Source organism: Centroberyx affinis, unplaced genomic scaffold (genome assembly GCF_046629955.1).
Source record: "Centroberyx affinis isolate AG114_WGS23_722 - 3 ecotype Tasmania unplaced genomic scaffold, CSIRO-AGI_Caff_v1 ptg004428l_1, whole genome shotgun sequence".
Lineage (NCBI taxonomy): Eukaryota > Metazoa > Chordata > Actinopteri > Beryciformes > Berycidae > Centroberyx > Centroberyx affinis.
The window spans coordinates 46,932-62,516 of record NW_027282104.1 but is presented as its reverse complement, the minus strand read 5'-3'; the positions used below and the strand labels follow the sequence as shown (position 1 = coordinate 62,516).

General features: G+C 46.0%; 1 protein-coding gene across 1 annotated transcript in view; it reads left to right on the top strand.

The window, feature by feature from the left end:
* The window catches only part of mgaa (MAX dimerization protein MGA a), a 41,143-nt gene that overhangs the window by 10,029 nt on the left and 15,529 nt on the right, over nucleotides 1–15,585 (top strand). The window contains exons 7-16 of the mRNA XM_071543967.1: nucleotides 423–572; nucleotides 1,232–2,184; nucleotides 3,268–3,541; nucleotides 3,785–3,912; nucleotides 4,485–4,562; nucleotides 6,196–6,292; nucleotides 6,873–7,450; nucleotides 9,023–9,266; nucleotides 13,497–13,811; nucleotides 14,591–15,480. Of these exons, the coding sequence (XP_071400068.1) occupies nucleotides 423–572; nucleotides 1,232–2,184; nucleotides 3,268–3,541; nucleotides 3,785–3,912; nucleotides 4,485–4,562; nucleotides 6,196–6,292; nucleotides 6,873–7,450; nucleotides 9,023–9,266; nucleotides 13,497–13,811; nucleotides 14,591–15,480 (3,707 nt within the window). The remainder of the gene's footprint in view (nucleotides 1–422; nucleotides 573–1,231; nucleotides 2,185–3,267; nucleotides 3,542–3,784; nucleotides 3,913–4,484; nucleotides 4,563–6,195; nucleotides 6,293–6,872; nucleotides 7,451–9,022; nucleotides 9,267–13,496; nucleotides 13,812–14,590; nucleotides 15,481–15,585) is intronic.

Here is a 15,585-nt window from a genome sequence, read left to right as displayed (position 1 = left end):
CAGAGATTTTTGAACAGTCCCGCCCCTCCTATCAAATCAAGCTGCCTTTCTCTCCCTAACTGATCTCCCATTGGTTTACGCCCCCACATCCCCATGCCCCCACATCCTGTTTCAACAGGAAATACAGGACAGAAAAAATTCCTCCTATGATTTGAGTGACTGGAAACAAAACACTAAAATTCCAAAATGTCATGCTATCTACTGTATCTCCACCAGGCTCCTGCCACATTATGGTGAAAAAGTTTGTGTATCATCCAGCTGGAAGCACGCTAGCCGGCAAGAAATGCTAACAATAACAAGAAGCCATTTTATAGTAGCTGAAGGACAAATGTCTGAACTTTGTAATATAATGTGACAAGCACTAGTCCAGATAAATGAACACTAAAATGTAAAAAGTGGTCATCAGTATAAAGTTCCATCAGGTCTGACCATGTTCCTGTTTGTTCCAGGTGTTTCTGCTGCGTTCGTGTCCAGGACAGGCAAGACGACAGATGTCACCCAGATTAAAGGCTGGAGAGATAAGTTTGCTCCATCAGAGCCTTTGCCAACTCCTTCAACATCCAAACCTGAAGGTAATTAAGTTATTGATATATTGAATGTTCATTATTCAACGGGTATTTCAAACATTAATTTCAAGCATTAAGTGTAGAACATCTCACTTCAGGGATAGCACCTACCTCAAAGCCATCAGGCATCTGAACTTGCACTGATTATCTCTAAATGCACTTAACCAGCACTTTAACACGGTATGCACTTTACTACATGCTGGATAACATGCTGTTTTCTGGGTATTGTGCCGTAAATGTAAATTCTGTGTGTTGTATATTGCTGTTTACTGGTTTACTGTGTGTATATTGTGTGCTGCTGTTGCATTGTTGTTGTAGGAGAGTGAACCAAGACAAATTCCTATCAACTATGTTGACATGGCAATAAAATGATTGAATCCAACAATGAAACAAGCAATCTGATTGATCGAAGATATTCCAAACAAAGATATTCCAAACGTGATGTCACTTCTTTCCATAACGCACAGCTAGTCGGGCCTTATTAGTTGCTATAACTTTGTTGTAACCAGTGAGCAAGATAGTAATATTAATTTTCTCCTGTTTTTTTAATTCTTAAAACCTTTCAGACAGTACACGTGTTGGTAACCATCGTATAAAAGCCTTAATACCGTTGAGGACATTTAGTTATATTTAATTTTATTTCTCATCTGTGTTATGTTCTCCAGCTGGTCCCAGCTCAGATGTCCCCAAGAAGAACTTGTCAGCTTTCTGCAGTGACATGCTGGATGAGTATCTAGAAAATGAGGGCAAGCTGATTGACGAACGCGCCGCCAGCTTCTCCCAGGCGGCAGCGGAGCCGGTGGTGTACGAGCTTCCCACCCGGAGCACCAGCTACGTCCGCACGCTCGACAGCGTCCTCAAGAAACAGACCCTCGCCTCCCCCACCTCGGCCCTCATATCTGGCTTCGTCCCGCCCTCTAAGAGACCCAAACTGACCCCCATGGGGCTGAAGAAGTCAAGAAGAGGAGACAGGAAGCAGAAGGCGGTGGGTTCTAAGCAGAACCAACCCAAACCAGGAATCGCAGTTGCTGCTATTTCAACGCCTTCACTGAGTCCTGTTTCAGCGGCTGCTACAGTGACACCTGCCCCTACACAACACATGGACCCGTCCCCATCTCCCATTAAAGCCGTTAAGACCCAGGCAGTCACACCCCCATCAGAACACACAGCTCCCTTCACTGACTCATCAACTGACCAACTCAGATCAAAGAAATATCTCAAAGCCAGGGCTACAAACACCGACCACACCAAGTCAGAGACAGCTTTACCCCTGTTTGATCACACAGCACCCATCACCCATGATTCAAGTGATCCCACCTTGAGAAAAAGACGAAAACGCAAAGCCAAGGCCTCATCCCAAACCCTCAGTCCCTCCCCGTCAAAGACCGCACCGCCGGGGGTTTCGGAGGACATGGCTCCGCTGGAGTCGGACTCTGAGCTCGGTGACGCTGCCGACCAGAGCGGTGAGACGTCCAAACCCAACGGCAAACCCCTGGTGACCAAGGCCCTGCTGAAGCAGAAGGATCTGGAGGACGGGGTGGTGTGGGAGGGCCGGCCCAGGACCTGCATCACCGAGGAGAGGGCAGCCATAGCTCTGACCTCACTCTTCACCTTAATGGTAAGATAATACAGCGGTAATCGTCCTCTCAAGTGTTGTCGTCATTTCGGGGTTTTCAGAATCTGTCCGGATCCATCTTTTTTTTGCCTATGGTGAAAATGAATGGGATTTTTGGATCCTGTTTGCAAATCGTTCTATTCTTAGAAATTACATATGACTAAGTTATTACAGATTCTAATGTTGTACTGAATTTTTTAAAAAGATTTTGCTAACAACCATAGTGCAGATGTTGTTATCCTCGCTTCACAAAGCCATGAAATGTTGGAAAGCTAAGCTACATATGGCTAGCAATTTTGTTTTTTTATTGCTAAGCCAGCAGGCTCATTAAGCAAACACACTGATGTTAATGTGAACATGCTAACGCTAGCTGCTACTAGATGCATTAGCTAGTGTGCTAATCAGATGTGTTAACAAGACAGTGATGTTAGCTGACCAGATGCTATGGTTAGCTAGCTAACAAGCTGACATTATCTAAACACTAAATCAATGAGATGGATCAGTGATGAAATGATCAGTTCAGTCAGAAACAGACAGAAATTAACCATGTCTATGATAAAATAAGAAAAGATTAAATTTAAAGCAGCAATCTGCGATTTGTGCTGGATTTGTGCTCGTGGTCGTGGCCCTCTGCCGGCCGCGGAAGAGGAATTACAAAAATATATGACCTAGAATGTAAACAGTGTTTTTTTTTCTTGGCAAAATCTAACCTCGCTGGCTAGCTAGCATTGTAATGACATCAAAAGTTGACTTACTAGTCAAATACTATGCAGCAAGACTGCACTGGAGTTTTTAGCGCTCTCGATTTGACGAAGGCTGAGCTGATATTGATCTGGTATCGGAACACAGCAGTGTTGCACCGCCACCCGTCCTCTGAGCCTCCTCTGAGCCTCCTCTGAGCCTCCTCCTCTGGGCCTCCTCTGAGCCGTCCTCTGAGCCTCCTCTGAGCCTCCTCTGGGCCTCCTCTGAGCCGTCCTCTGAGCCTCCTCTGAGCCTCCTCTGAGCCTCCTCTGGGCCTCCTCTGAGCCTCTGGGCCTCCTCTGGGCCTCCTCTGAGCCTCCTCTGAGCCTCCTCTCCGTCCCTCAGGGCTTCGTCTGTGAGAATCCCACCGCTCCCATCCGGCTGGTGAAGCGGCGCGCTCCTCCCTGCCTGAACGAGTTCTGCCGGCTGGGCTGCGTGTGCGTCAGCCTGGCCCACGGCGCCCGGCTGACGCACTGCGGACGGCCCGGCTGCATGTTCGGCTGCAGCTGCCTCAAACAGAAGGTGGTTCTGCTGAAGAACCTGGACGGACCGGACTCCAGCCCCTCGGACCAGGGGACGCCCAGGAAGAGGAAGAGGAAGAGAATGAAGATGGCCTATGGTAAGTTCCTGCACCGGCGCTGTCTGGTTAATTGGTAACCGGTTATGGTAAAATTTTTACTTTGACCGGTAACCAGTAGTGTAACAATTTACTATTTCAATTTATGCAGTTGTGTGTACAAGCGAATCACTCTTATCAACATATTCACTCAGTCCATGTTGATAAATTATCTACAGAATGTGCAAATTTACACATCACCAGTTGTCTGTGTGTGTAGAGCTGACTGTTGTGTTTCACTTGTAGTCCTGAAGGAGGCGGACAGCGTTTCCCAGCCTGCTCAGCGGGTCCGGACCTTGTGGAGGAAAGACAGCGGAGACAGAGATCCAGACCCGATCCACGCTCCAGAACCCGTCTGCCTGCCCTGCTCCGCTGTAAGGACACTCATGTATTTTCTTTTTGATTGATTTTTATTTTAGTACATTACACCCAGTCCTGGTGCCCAGCTCATACAGGTTTATAGGTATATTGAGGGAGTTCACTCTCCAAAAAGTTATAGCGCTATACATATTTTTGTCCGGTGAGGCCGACAAAAAGTCTTTTAAGTTGTGATTATCTTTGGAGAGGTAAGGCACACTTCATGGTATCCTGGTTGACAGTGTCAGCAGTGTCAGAGTGAATACTCAATACCAAGAAGTAACGCCGCTTGATTCTGTGTTTCCTTTAGGGGTAAAAATATCTTTCCATTTTACTTGATTTGATTCTTTTAATGCAATGCATTTTGCTTGTTCTTTTATATGAATTTTATCCTTTTCACTTTGTCTCGATGCTTTTAATGTTTTATATAAAGCACTTAAAAAAGCACTTGAATTGCCTTGTTGCTGAAATGTGCTATATAAATAAACTTGCCTTGCCTATAAGACATTGACAAAGACATTTACATGAAACAGAACAGAAGCAGAACCGTCTAAGTCTAAGCTGTCTCTCTGCCCTCCTGTGTCTCCAGGAGAGCGGTGTGGACGATAAGAGCTGTGCCAGGGTCAGAGGTTACACGAGCAGGAAGACACCGCAACACAACCAGAAGGTAAAGCTGCTGATTGGCTGGTTGAGGGATAAACACAAAATAACACACAGGACTTTAACTTTGAAGTAAGCAGGCCAGTCATATTGCGTTGAATGCTAATTAGCATAATTTGGATGGAGAGCTTGTGAAACTGTGATGGTCAAGCGTCTCATTTGTGATTACTACAGCAGAATAACATGCAGCTAATATCACCATTCATGTTCCTGACACACATTTTTGTATTGAGATATATTGATTTTCAGTATATCGTCCCATTTCTACTATTAGCAACAGCTTTAAAACAATCACCGCTTTCATATGTGAGTTTTCAAAGCAACATGAGGCAACTAACAGAGATCCAAAGAGTTGATGCGTTTATCACAAAAACTGCAGAATTATTTACTTAAGATCTTGAAAATCAGCTTCACACCCTGGGGCCGTATTCACAAAACATTTTATCTTACCACTAGGAGGACTCCCAAATAGCACTAAAAAATCCTAGCTAAGAGTTTCCTCTTAAAACCTATTCACAAAGCTGCTGAGACCAACTTTTGCTAAGGAATGGGGAGAAATCTTAAGCTAAGAGAAAGGGCGGGTTGACCTCGTTGTTATGGATGATGTCATGTTTCATGAAACAGTGACTGGCTGATAGGGGCTGGGTCTCTGTCAGTGAATTCATCATAGAAATACTGTAGGAGGTATCATGTTGCCATATTCAAATAAAGATTTTAAAATAAAAAATATAGGCTAAGTGTCACGGATTTAACATGAAAGTATATGTGCAACTAATTGTCAGCATGTCTGGCAGCTCGTTAATTAGCGGATATTCATATAAGCAGCCTTTTAATTATCAGACTAGAATAACCATGGCGAGTAGTAACATTGTGCAAACGAAAACCAAACTGGACGCAAGAACAGCTTTTACTTCTTGCCCAACTTGTGCATGAAAGGAAGGACATTATTAAAGGAAAATTTGGTAATGTAATCTATATTATAATGTGTTATAATGTATCTATAATTTCTATTATCTATAATTCATAATCATGTCATCATAGCTGCATTTTCCCTGTGGCCAGGTAGCGTAGAGTTGTCACAACCTTGATCTCCGGTGTTATTGGGTTGTTTCTGTTTGTTGGTGAAGTGGCTGCATCCCTGACGGGCTCTGTGATCATAATACCCTCGCGATTAAGGCGATACCTTTTTAAAAGCTCAGTATCATTAAATGTTTGTAAAATGTTGACCCGATTACGAGGCGGATTGCCGGCAGCAGCCATTTTAGGATTGTTTGTGATTTGGTCTTAGTGACTGAGGAGTCCTCTTGACTACCCCTGACTTTTCATAGATTTAGGAGCTGGTTTTAGTGCTAAAACGCTTTGTGAAATACTCTTAGACCAAAAATTTAGGAGTCCTAAAATTAGGACTGACACCCATTATTTTTAGGAGTTTCTCCTAAATCAGCAAGTTGGGAGCTGCTTTTAGCCTTAAGATGTTTTGTGAATACGGCCCCAGAGGTCCAGGCCGTATCCACCATGATACTGTCCCTTGGTTGACAAATTAAGACGTGGTTGGTAAATTAGACTAGATATTGTGGAATAAATGTGAACAAACTGGTTTTCCAGCGAGGTTTGCTAACAGACTGAAGTGTTTCCTCCAGGAGGGGCGTGGCCAGGCGAAAGAGGGCCGGACTAAAGCTGGGAAGAGGAAAGACGCTCCGCCGAAGAAAACAAAGATCAAATCCTCCAATCCACCGGGTGGGTTTAATGTCCAGGGATGGGCAGACACTTTACTCTCTTCTTTCTTCACTTCCATCCATCCATCCTTCCTTCCTACCTTCCTTCCATCACTCCCTAGGGGGAAATTGTGTCCTGATGTTTTTTCTGACTTGTGAGACCGAGATGTTTTCACTTTTTGGCACATCCAAGTGTAGTTGCTACCTATTGCTTATCCTTACATTAGATGAGTTGAGATGCATCAATATTATCAGAAGAAGGAGCAGTAACACTTCCCTCTCTAATGACCCTATTCCCATGTATTAACTTGTGTATTAACCTATGAGAAAGTATGCAGTTATACTCAAACTACTTTGAAGACAACCAGCTAAGGAATACCAGGCAGATCTCCAAGCTTTTATGGTAGCTTTTGATTTATTTAGAATACCAAGTTTCATCAAAAATCTGGTTAAGCCGTTCTCAACACTTTACTGGCATGGCTCCATGGCTTTTAATTGACTTATTCTGCTGTTGCACACATTGTAAGTCACTCAGTTCCAGCTAAATTAGTAGAAAGTGTACAATAAAAGTGAAGTTTTAAATGTCTGTCCTGGCGCTGTAGCCGCCCCCCATCAGCCGGCGCAGTGCGACCAGCCGGCGGAACGCGACCCGACGCCGTCGAAGCGGCTGGCCATCATGGCGGAGTGTCGGTGGCGCTGCGACGCCGACCGGAACCACGTCCTGAAGAAGGTCTGCGAGGCGATGGCTCAGGACCGACTCGGCCAGCCCTTCTGGGTCAAAAATTACCTCATCAACCCGCTGAGTCAGCACGTGGAGGGGGACGGCGTCGAGCGCTGCGTCCACTACAAAGTCCACATCTCCGAACCCAGACTGGGCCGGGAAACGCCGGAAAAACCGCAGGAGCAGACAGGAGAGAGGGAGGCGGCGGAGGAGGAGGGGGAGGAGAGTCTGGAAGACTGGCAGAGGGAGGTGGAGGAGGGAGATATCGAGGAGGAGGAGGAGGACTTCTCGGACGCCAAGGAGGACGATGGGAGAGAGAAGAGCGGAGAGGAAATGAAAGGGAGAGCAGAGAAGACGAAGCGGAGGAGTATGGCGCTTCCTTTCCTGACTGGGATCTCCCCCGCCGGATTCCTGTCGGCCAGCAGGAAGGAGCCGGGCGGCACGGACCACCTGGTGCAGGTGAGCGCTCCATGTTTGGTCCTGACTGCAGATCCCACAGGACTTGAAAATTGTTGAAAGTTTGTGGATTTGAGAAAAATGAAACGAGGCTTTAACAGTTTTTGAAAATGAATGTACGGCCTTGAAAAATTTAAATTTAGCGCCCAAACTGCCTCAGTTCTCTCCGTCCCATCCTGAGGAAACACCTGGGATGGAGATCTGCAGGTTAAACATGAAGCATCTAACCAGGAGCCGGATTCACCAATGTGTTCTTAAGATAGATCTTAAGAAATGACATAAGAGGAAATTTTAGGAAGTTCTTAAGAAGGCTCTTAAGAGCAATTCCTCAATATTTTCTTAGTAACAGTCTCATTTCTTACGAATTTCTTTAATTTTCCAACTTAAGAACTTCTCAAAATAGGGCCTGAATTAATTCTGGTAAATAAACTTTAGGCTTACTGCCACTGAGGCTAGGAGGCAAGGCTAGGAGGCTAGAGGACAAGGCTAGGAGGCTAGGAGGCAAGGCTAGGAGGCTAGGAGACAAGGCTAGGAGGCAACCCAAAGTGCTTCCATGTACAAAACAATTGGGGAAAAACCTATTTAGAGCAACTAGAGCAAAGATTTAAACATTGGTTGCTGTTGGTAACTGTAAAATTTGCATCTTATTTCCAACAGACATGAGACAGAGGCCTACCTGGCCCTACACCAAATAAAGCTTTACAATAAATGTTCATCTTAATGTTAGGTGTAGGGGAACCTATGAAGACTCTGAACTATAACCTACTTGTCTAAAATGTGTTTAAATATATGATATTAGAGGCTTACCTTTTCACTGTAGGAGTTTTAAGACAGGTGAAGGGCCGTCTTAAAGTTAAGAAAAAATTCAAGAACAAATTTGAGAACTTTCATTTCAAGAATACCATTTATTCCTAAGTTTTTTCTTAGAAAGAAACATAAGAAGAAAGTTAAGAAAATATATAAGAACTGTTTTTGAGAATAGCATTTTTTCCTTTTTTTTTTCTTAAGACTAAAGTTAAGAAAGAAATGGCACTTGAGAAGATTTTTTTTCTTAAGAGGGTTTTGTGAATCCGGCCCCAGGATTTCATCAGGATTTCCCCCGAGGTTTTCATTTCAACCAATTCTACATACCAATTACCAATTTTGAGTCCTTAAATTTCACCCAACACCTCAAAAGTCATTGAGTTTGATGTCTAAATGAAACCCTGTGACGAGCTCAGGAGAATCAGCTCAACTCACAGCATGAGATGACAAACTTTAATGATAATTGGACCAGAAGCAAATAGTGACAGGATACAGCAAAGAAAAATAGAATATAAATACGAATAGAGAAAATGGGGCTGTATTTAAAAACAACACAAATTACATGAATTACAGCATGTAGGCAGGGTGTGCAAGTAACAGCAGCAGAACATTTTAAGACAAAGCATTAACAAATGGAAAATATGTACATTATGAAAGTTATGTGCGATGGAAATAACAAAAATTTTAATTGGCTTCATAAACCCATGTCAGCTGGACCCTTCCCAGGTGCGGTGATCCTGCAGTCTGAAACGTTTCCTCTCCTCTGCTCAGGTGAACGGGAAGCTCTACCCTCTGGCCAAGATCCAGCTGGGCGAGATGGGAGCGCTCCACCCGGCGAACCGCCTGGCGGCCTACCTGACCGGCCGGGTGGGAGCCGCCAGGCAGCAGCGAGGTCCGACTCTAGCCTCCTCCTCTTCCTCCTCCTCCCCCTCTAAACCCCCACAGAGCCAGATTCCAGGACCGAGCTCTCGGACCGCCGCCTCCGGCCCGGCCGCCGCCCCGCCCGGCTCTGCAGGTGAGGAGAAAACCTTAGAACACACGTCTGACATTTGGTGCCAGATGATTTTATCCAGAATGCTTTGCAATACCGTGAAAGTTTGCCCTTTATAATTCCAGTGTGATTTCAGTTTTTAAATCAGTGTTGTCAAAACTCTCGGCTCATTTGCTCCCGTTCAATTCCAACCAGCAGAGAAAAGAACTGGAGACTCTGATTCAGTCGGTAAAGGTGATCCATCCGCTGTGAATGAGAAGCAACAGTCTGCATCTAAATGCTGATATCAGGCCGGAAACATTTACATTTTGAAAAAAGTTCCGGTCACCACTTAATATTAAACACATTAAACACAATGTTGAACGCATTCGGGAATCCGGTTTCTGTACTCTGTAAACAAGAAGAGGCAAGATCCAGATTCCAGGTCACTATTTGCCCCATTTCCATGTTTTGGTAATAGTAGATATTACACAATTCCAGCTTTAAATTGCTGTCTTTTTCTTTACTGGGAGTAACTTGCTAAATGTAGACAGCGTTTGTTAAAAATGTTTACTTTAATTAAGTAAGTAATTAAGATGAAGGAAAAATAGCAAATATCTTGTGATAACATGATAAAAGCTGGAAAACCATCTACAGTGAGGGAATGCAGGAACTGTCCTTTGAGTCTGGGTGGAGCATCAAACCCTGGAGGTCTTGGTGCTTCGCATGGTCTCGAACTCCTAATCCTGTCCGGACAGGAGAGGTAAAGTTCTGTACCCATTTTTCGGATGACTGGAAATGTTGCGAAATATGGAAAATAGTGGAAATGTTCTTCCAACAAATGACTTGTGGTAAACGGGCTATGAAATGACCTCCGGCCACCAGACAAACACTGGTAAATGTTTGTTATTGTCTGGTAAGTTCGTCTTCTCTCCAGGTGACCAACCATCAGGAGTCCTGTTGTTCTGAACATCTAGTTGGCTGCTAAAATGGTGAAAGCAGCTGGTGGGTTGAGTCCAGCTGTCCCCATGGCCACTGGCTGGAAAAGTTAGTTTCCGGTCAGGGTTGTCGTTCCAGAGAGGTTGGAAAGTCCGAAATTCTGACTTTAAACAAGAAATTTGCCATGGTTCGGCCCTCGAAGTTGGAATTCCAAGTAGGAAACACGGACGAGATTTCTCAACCCCGAGGTTTCTGAGATGCAGTTACCCGACGTCACGTCAACATGGCAGCAAACACTGTAAACAGTTCGTAGGCTCAGATTTAACATGTTTATAATCCCTAAAATACACCTAAATTTGATGTTCAGTTCTGCGTGTCCTAAAATCTATCAAAACACCTGTGTGGTAAACGACTGAACAGATAAATTTGAATAATAAAAAATTAAAACATAATTTGAAATGGAAAGTTGCACTTATAGTTGCTAATATTCCAAGGTAACTAGCTAGCAAGCATTGCCAAATATCGACAGGTTAGCACGTTAGAACAGGATTTTACGTTGGCAAAGAAAATCTCTGTCGATGTTTCTGGCCTGGTTTTTCCAAGCTGGACTCCTGGAAGGTTTGAATTACGATCTACCAGCTGGATTTCCCAGTTCCAACTTAGAATGGAACGCAGCATCAGTTGTAGTCTTAACCGCTCAACACCGTCTCTGTTTCACAGTGGCTCAGCCTACAGTGGGGAAGGCCGACCAATCAGGTTCTACCTCCACACAACCCCCTCCAGCCCAACTTTCCCCATCCGCCCCTATTCAGGCTCCTGGTGGGCCGGGGGCGGGCCTTCCTCTGGGTCCGGGCCCGCACCCGGGGGTGGGGCACCGGGTGGTGACTGTGGTCTACCCGGCCGCTCAGGGAGGGGCTAGCCACATCAGGGTGATGCCTGCGGCCTCTGTTAGCTCCGCCCCCACGGCAGGTATTATTTAAAGCCTGGCTTGGCTCAGAGTTGAGGTGGAGTATACAAGACAGCAGAAAAACTGCCTCATCAGGTCAAACAGTAAAGGACGCCATGTTGACACTGAAGTTCTGGAGTCATGGATTTATTTCACCTGAATTCACAGCCTCAGCGTAACAATAGAACATCTGCACAGTTAGTGAAGGCTCACCGAGTCACCATACCTCGAGTCCCAAGTCCTCAATGTTCGAATCTGAATCCAAGTCATGTCCAAGTTGAGTCTCATGTCCTCAGCAGTAAAGTCCAAGCCTGTGTCCAAGTAATCAGTTTGAGTTCAAATAGTTAATGCTGGACCAGTCTTTTCCTCAGTTGTCCATTAACATATTTTATAGCACGCTCACCAATATGTTCCACCATCATCCCATCAGTGGTTATAAGATAAACTTTCTACATCTTGTTAACCAACCAGATGATCAGGTACAAATTTAGGGTAACGCTGATGTAGCTGATGCCTAAGGTGATCAAGTCCCAAGTTCAATTCCTCAGTACGCAAGTCTGAGTCCAAGACATCAAAATTGGGACCCAATGTTGATGTCTTGGGACCCAAGTCGGACTCAACACTGCTATGAGGGAATACATTTTAGCATAGGTGACCCCAGTGGAAAATAAACGCCAAAGCCAGACACTGTTAGTGCTGTTGAGCTACACAGTGCGAGTTTCCATCTGCTGCGAAGTGAAAACCAACCAAAAGTTTATGTATAGATGTTTTAAGTAGAACAGTAGAAGGAGACAAAAAAGATGGAAGCATGCGAGGATGATCTGCGACCAAGCTCATGCAAACCTACGGTGTCAGTAGCTCCTGACTTGCCCACCAATCTCCCATGATGCCCCACTGACTCCTCCATACATAACCTATGACCCCCAGAACCCTGGTGCCAACATGGTGTCTTGTCCTTTGGATTACTGGTCTTGTATAACCTCTGACCCCGGCTCGGCCATGCTTCATGTGTGGTTTGTGGTCTTCTAGGTGTGGCGGCAAAGTGACACCTTGACAGTTCGGATTTTAGTCGGTTTATAAGACAAATAATCCAACTAAGATTCAAAATGTGAAGGTATCTCTTCAGGTATCTCATTCAAAACCACATAGCCCAGGACCAATGAGTGGTGGTGATGTTACATACTTTTACATATATCCTCCATTTTCCAGCTTGCACATTCCATAGTCTCCATGATCGCACTTAATATATTTCTAATGTATTTATGTTGCTGCAAACTGCAGCAGAGTTGCAGAGTTGTAAACAAGGATTCTGTGACTCGGATTGATTACAGTAATACTACATACAGTTTAATTGCAAATTTGATTCACTTATGAAAGGTTTTCATTAATAGTGAAAACAGAAAAACAACATTCAGTTTAGTTAATGAATGCATTATCAACATTAAAGTAGAGTAAATCCAATGTGCAACACCTGCTGCAGTGACATTCATTTGAAATGAATGGACTTACGTTGCAGTTCATTCAACATATGCAACTGCAATGCATTCAACATATTGAGTGTGATCTTGGGGTTTTAAACTCCATGCTGTGTCTTAGCCCCAGACCTTCACTGTCTGTCTCCTGCTTGGTCCTTCTGGCTGTAGTCCACTTGTCATTTTAATGTAATTCTGAAATCTAATTCTAAACATGTGATTTTTAGAGATTATATCGCTGAATGTCCACGCGGCCTGAAAATTGCTGTACTTCACTATTTTGCACTAGTTCCACCAAAACATCTAGGATGAGTTCAGCCAAACATGCTCAGAGCGGTTTATCTGAACTCTGCAGCCTTTCCTCCTTTATTTCAGTTGGTTTGTCCAGGTGAGATCAATGACCTTTGAACGTAATCCGATCAACTACAGGAAACCACCCCAAAACACAAGGGATTATGGGTAGAAGGAGACGGATGCAGTTCCTAATGCTTGGAAAGCCTAGCAGAACAAAATGAAGTCTGGGCTGATACTCATATTCAGCTTTTTCATGTGCTCTTCTTCTCTGGTATGAACACCAGAGAAGAAGAGCGCAGACAAGTCCATAATGCTTAGCTAAAGTTACAGATTTGTTTTGACTCCCCCGCCGCCAAAATCTCTGACCTGCAGGATGACAGGTGACCAAAACTCTGTCCAATAAACACGCTACTTGTGAGTCATGTGACTTGTGTTTACAAGCCCTGGTTGGTTTGTAATTGGTCGGTGTGAACCAAAGAAAACCGAATACAAAACTTCTCCACTCTGGTTCAGACCAAAGAAAGCCAGTGGGAGGTGGGATCACAGGCTTGCTGTACTAAGGTAATTCTGACTGTTAATCCTAGATCTCCTCACTGCGTCCCCCTGTTGCTCTCTGAATTCCAGACTCCAAGGTTGCAGTTGCCCAGCTGACCCCCACTGTGGTGTCACCTGTAAATCCGTCCCCAGCGACTGCAGCTCTCAACAAGCCTCAGGTGTTGATGGTTCAAGTCCCGGGGACTGGCGGGACGGTTCCGGTGCCGGGCCTGTTGACCCGGCCGCCGGCTCCGGCACTGTCCACCGCAACACAGAGGATGGTCCTGCAAACGGTGCGAACAGCGGCAGGAACCCAGATCTACCGGAAAGTGGACGGTAAACTGGTCCAACTGGTTCCCGTCAGCCAGCTGAGAGCCGTCAACCCAAACCTGATGGTCCAGAGAGGTAAGTCCTGAGGAGAGATCAGTATGTCAGTAACGTCAGTGAGATTTCTGGGTGTCTTGGTGGCTCCGTGGTCTACACACCATGTAACCGCAAGGTCCTGGGTTCGAATCGAGCCGAGGACCTTTGTCACATGTCATCCCCTTCTCCCTCTCATCCAATCTTTCCTGCCTCTCTACTGTGAAGGAAAAAAGCCAAAAAATAATGTTGAAAAGAAAAGAAAAAGATCTTTTATTATTAAGCACCATGGGATCTCCCACCTTTTGATAAAGGAAGAACATAAGAGGTGGATCGATGAAAGGACGCGCCTAACCAGTTCCGGCCTAGTGAACTTTGTCCTGAAGATCTGTGTTTACCTTTGGGTATTTGATGTTGGAAGAGCAAGAGCTTTACCAAATCCTTGGGTTTTCATAGACTCGATGGTCAGATTGAAAAGATGATTCAAAGGTGCAGCCATGACATTGGCATCCTGGTGGCTCAGTGGTCTGAGGCACACACCATGTGACCTCGGCATCCTGGGCTCGAATCCAACCCGGGACCTTTGTTTCTTCTCTCTCTCCCCCCAATCTTTCCTGTCTCTCTTCACTATAGACTATCGAATAAAAAACAAAAAATATCTTTAAAAAAGGTTCAGCAGGCTTTTTGAGGTCTAAAGGGTTTATCAACATCTTATAGCACAAGAATCAGAATCAAACTTAGAGCCAGAGGATGCAAAGTTCGTATTTTTGTTCCGTGCCTTCTCTGATGGTCTGTCCCGCTGTGCCCCCCCCCTCCCCCTCCAGCCCCCTCCTCCACCCCAGTCCTCCCCATCTCATCACTAAAGGGTGCAGCGGTCTCCATCGGCAGCCAAATCAAGCCACTGACTTCTGTAACAACCACCATGGCACCAACCTCCCTGTCCGGCCTGCAGGCCTTCTCTGTCCCGCCCCTCCCCGCCCCCCTCCCCCCCGGCTCGGGCTTCCTGGGCCAGAAGGGGACGTGCACCGTGAAAATCGTCCCGACCACCGGCAACAAGGAACCTATAATCGTCACCTGCCCCAAGGTTCCTACCCAGCCTCAGACCAAGGTGGTGACGGCGCCGGGCTCCTTCACCCTCCTCCAGCCCCCCCAGCCGTCCTCCACGACCCTGATTTCCCTTAAAGCCTCTGGAGGTCAAGGGGCGGAGCTTGGCGTCAAAACGGTGGCCGTTTCCACTGTCCAGGTGGGTTCTGGTGGAGCGATAGACTTATCCAAGCTGGTTCGTTATAAACCGACCCAGGCCTCGTCTCAAGCCTCTGCTGCCCAAAACCCAGCAGGGCCGGCCCCGCCTCCTGACCTGTCTCCCGCCCCGCCTCCCGCCCCCCCGCTGGGGTCTGAGGTCCTGGCGGGCCGGAGAGTCACGCCTTCGCCCCATCCCTCCATTGACCTCACCTCCGCTGCGAGCCCGGAGCCGGCCTCTGACCTGGTGGACCTTGACATCGTCTGTGTTGACGATGAGGCGGAGCGTATCGATGACGAGCCTGTGGGCGGAGCTCCGACCGACGGAGCGAAGCCCTCGCCGGACAGAAAGCAGACGAGGGACCTGGAGGTGGTGGACTTGGTGGAGGAGTCGAGCGATGAGACGGACAACTCCTCAGACATCGTGGACGACTCGGACAACAACGGCGAACAGGATCTTGCTACGCATATCAGTGTAAGAGCAAGTTACAAAATACATTACGCTTTAGTTTACATCTGTAGGGGAGAGGGGAGCTGTGGAGCACTTCTTGAAAAGATGAGTTTGTTGTTGGTTGTCAGT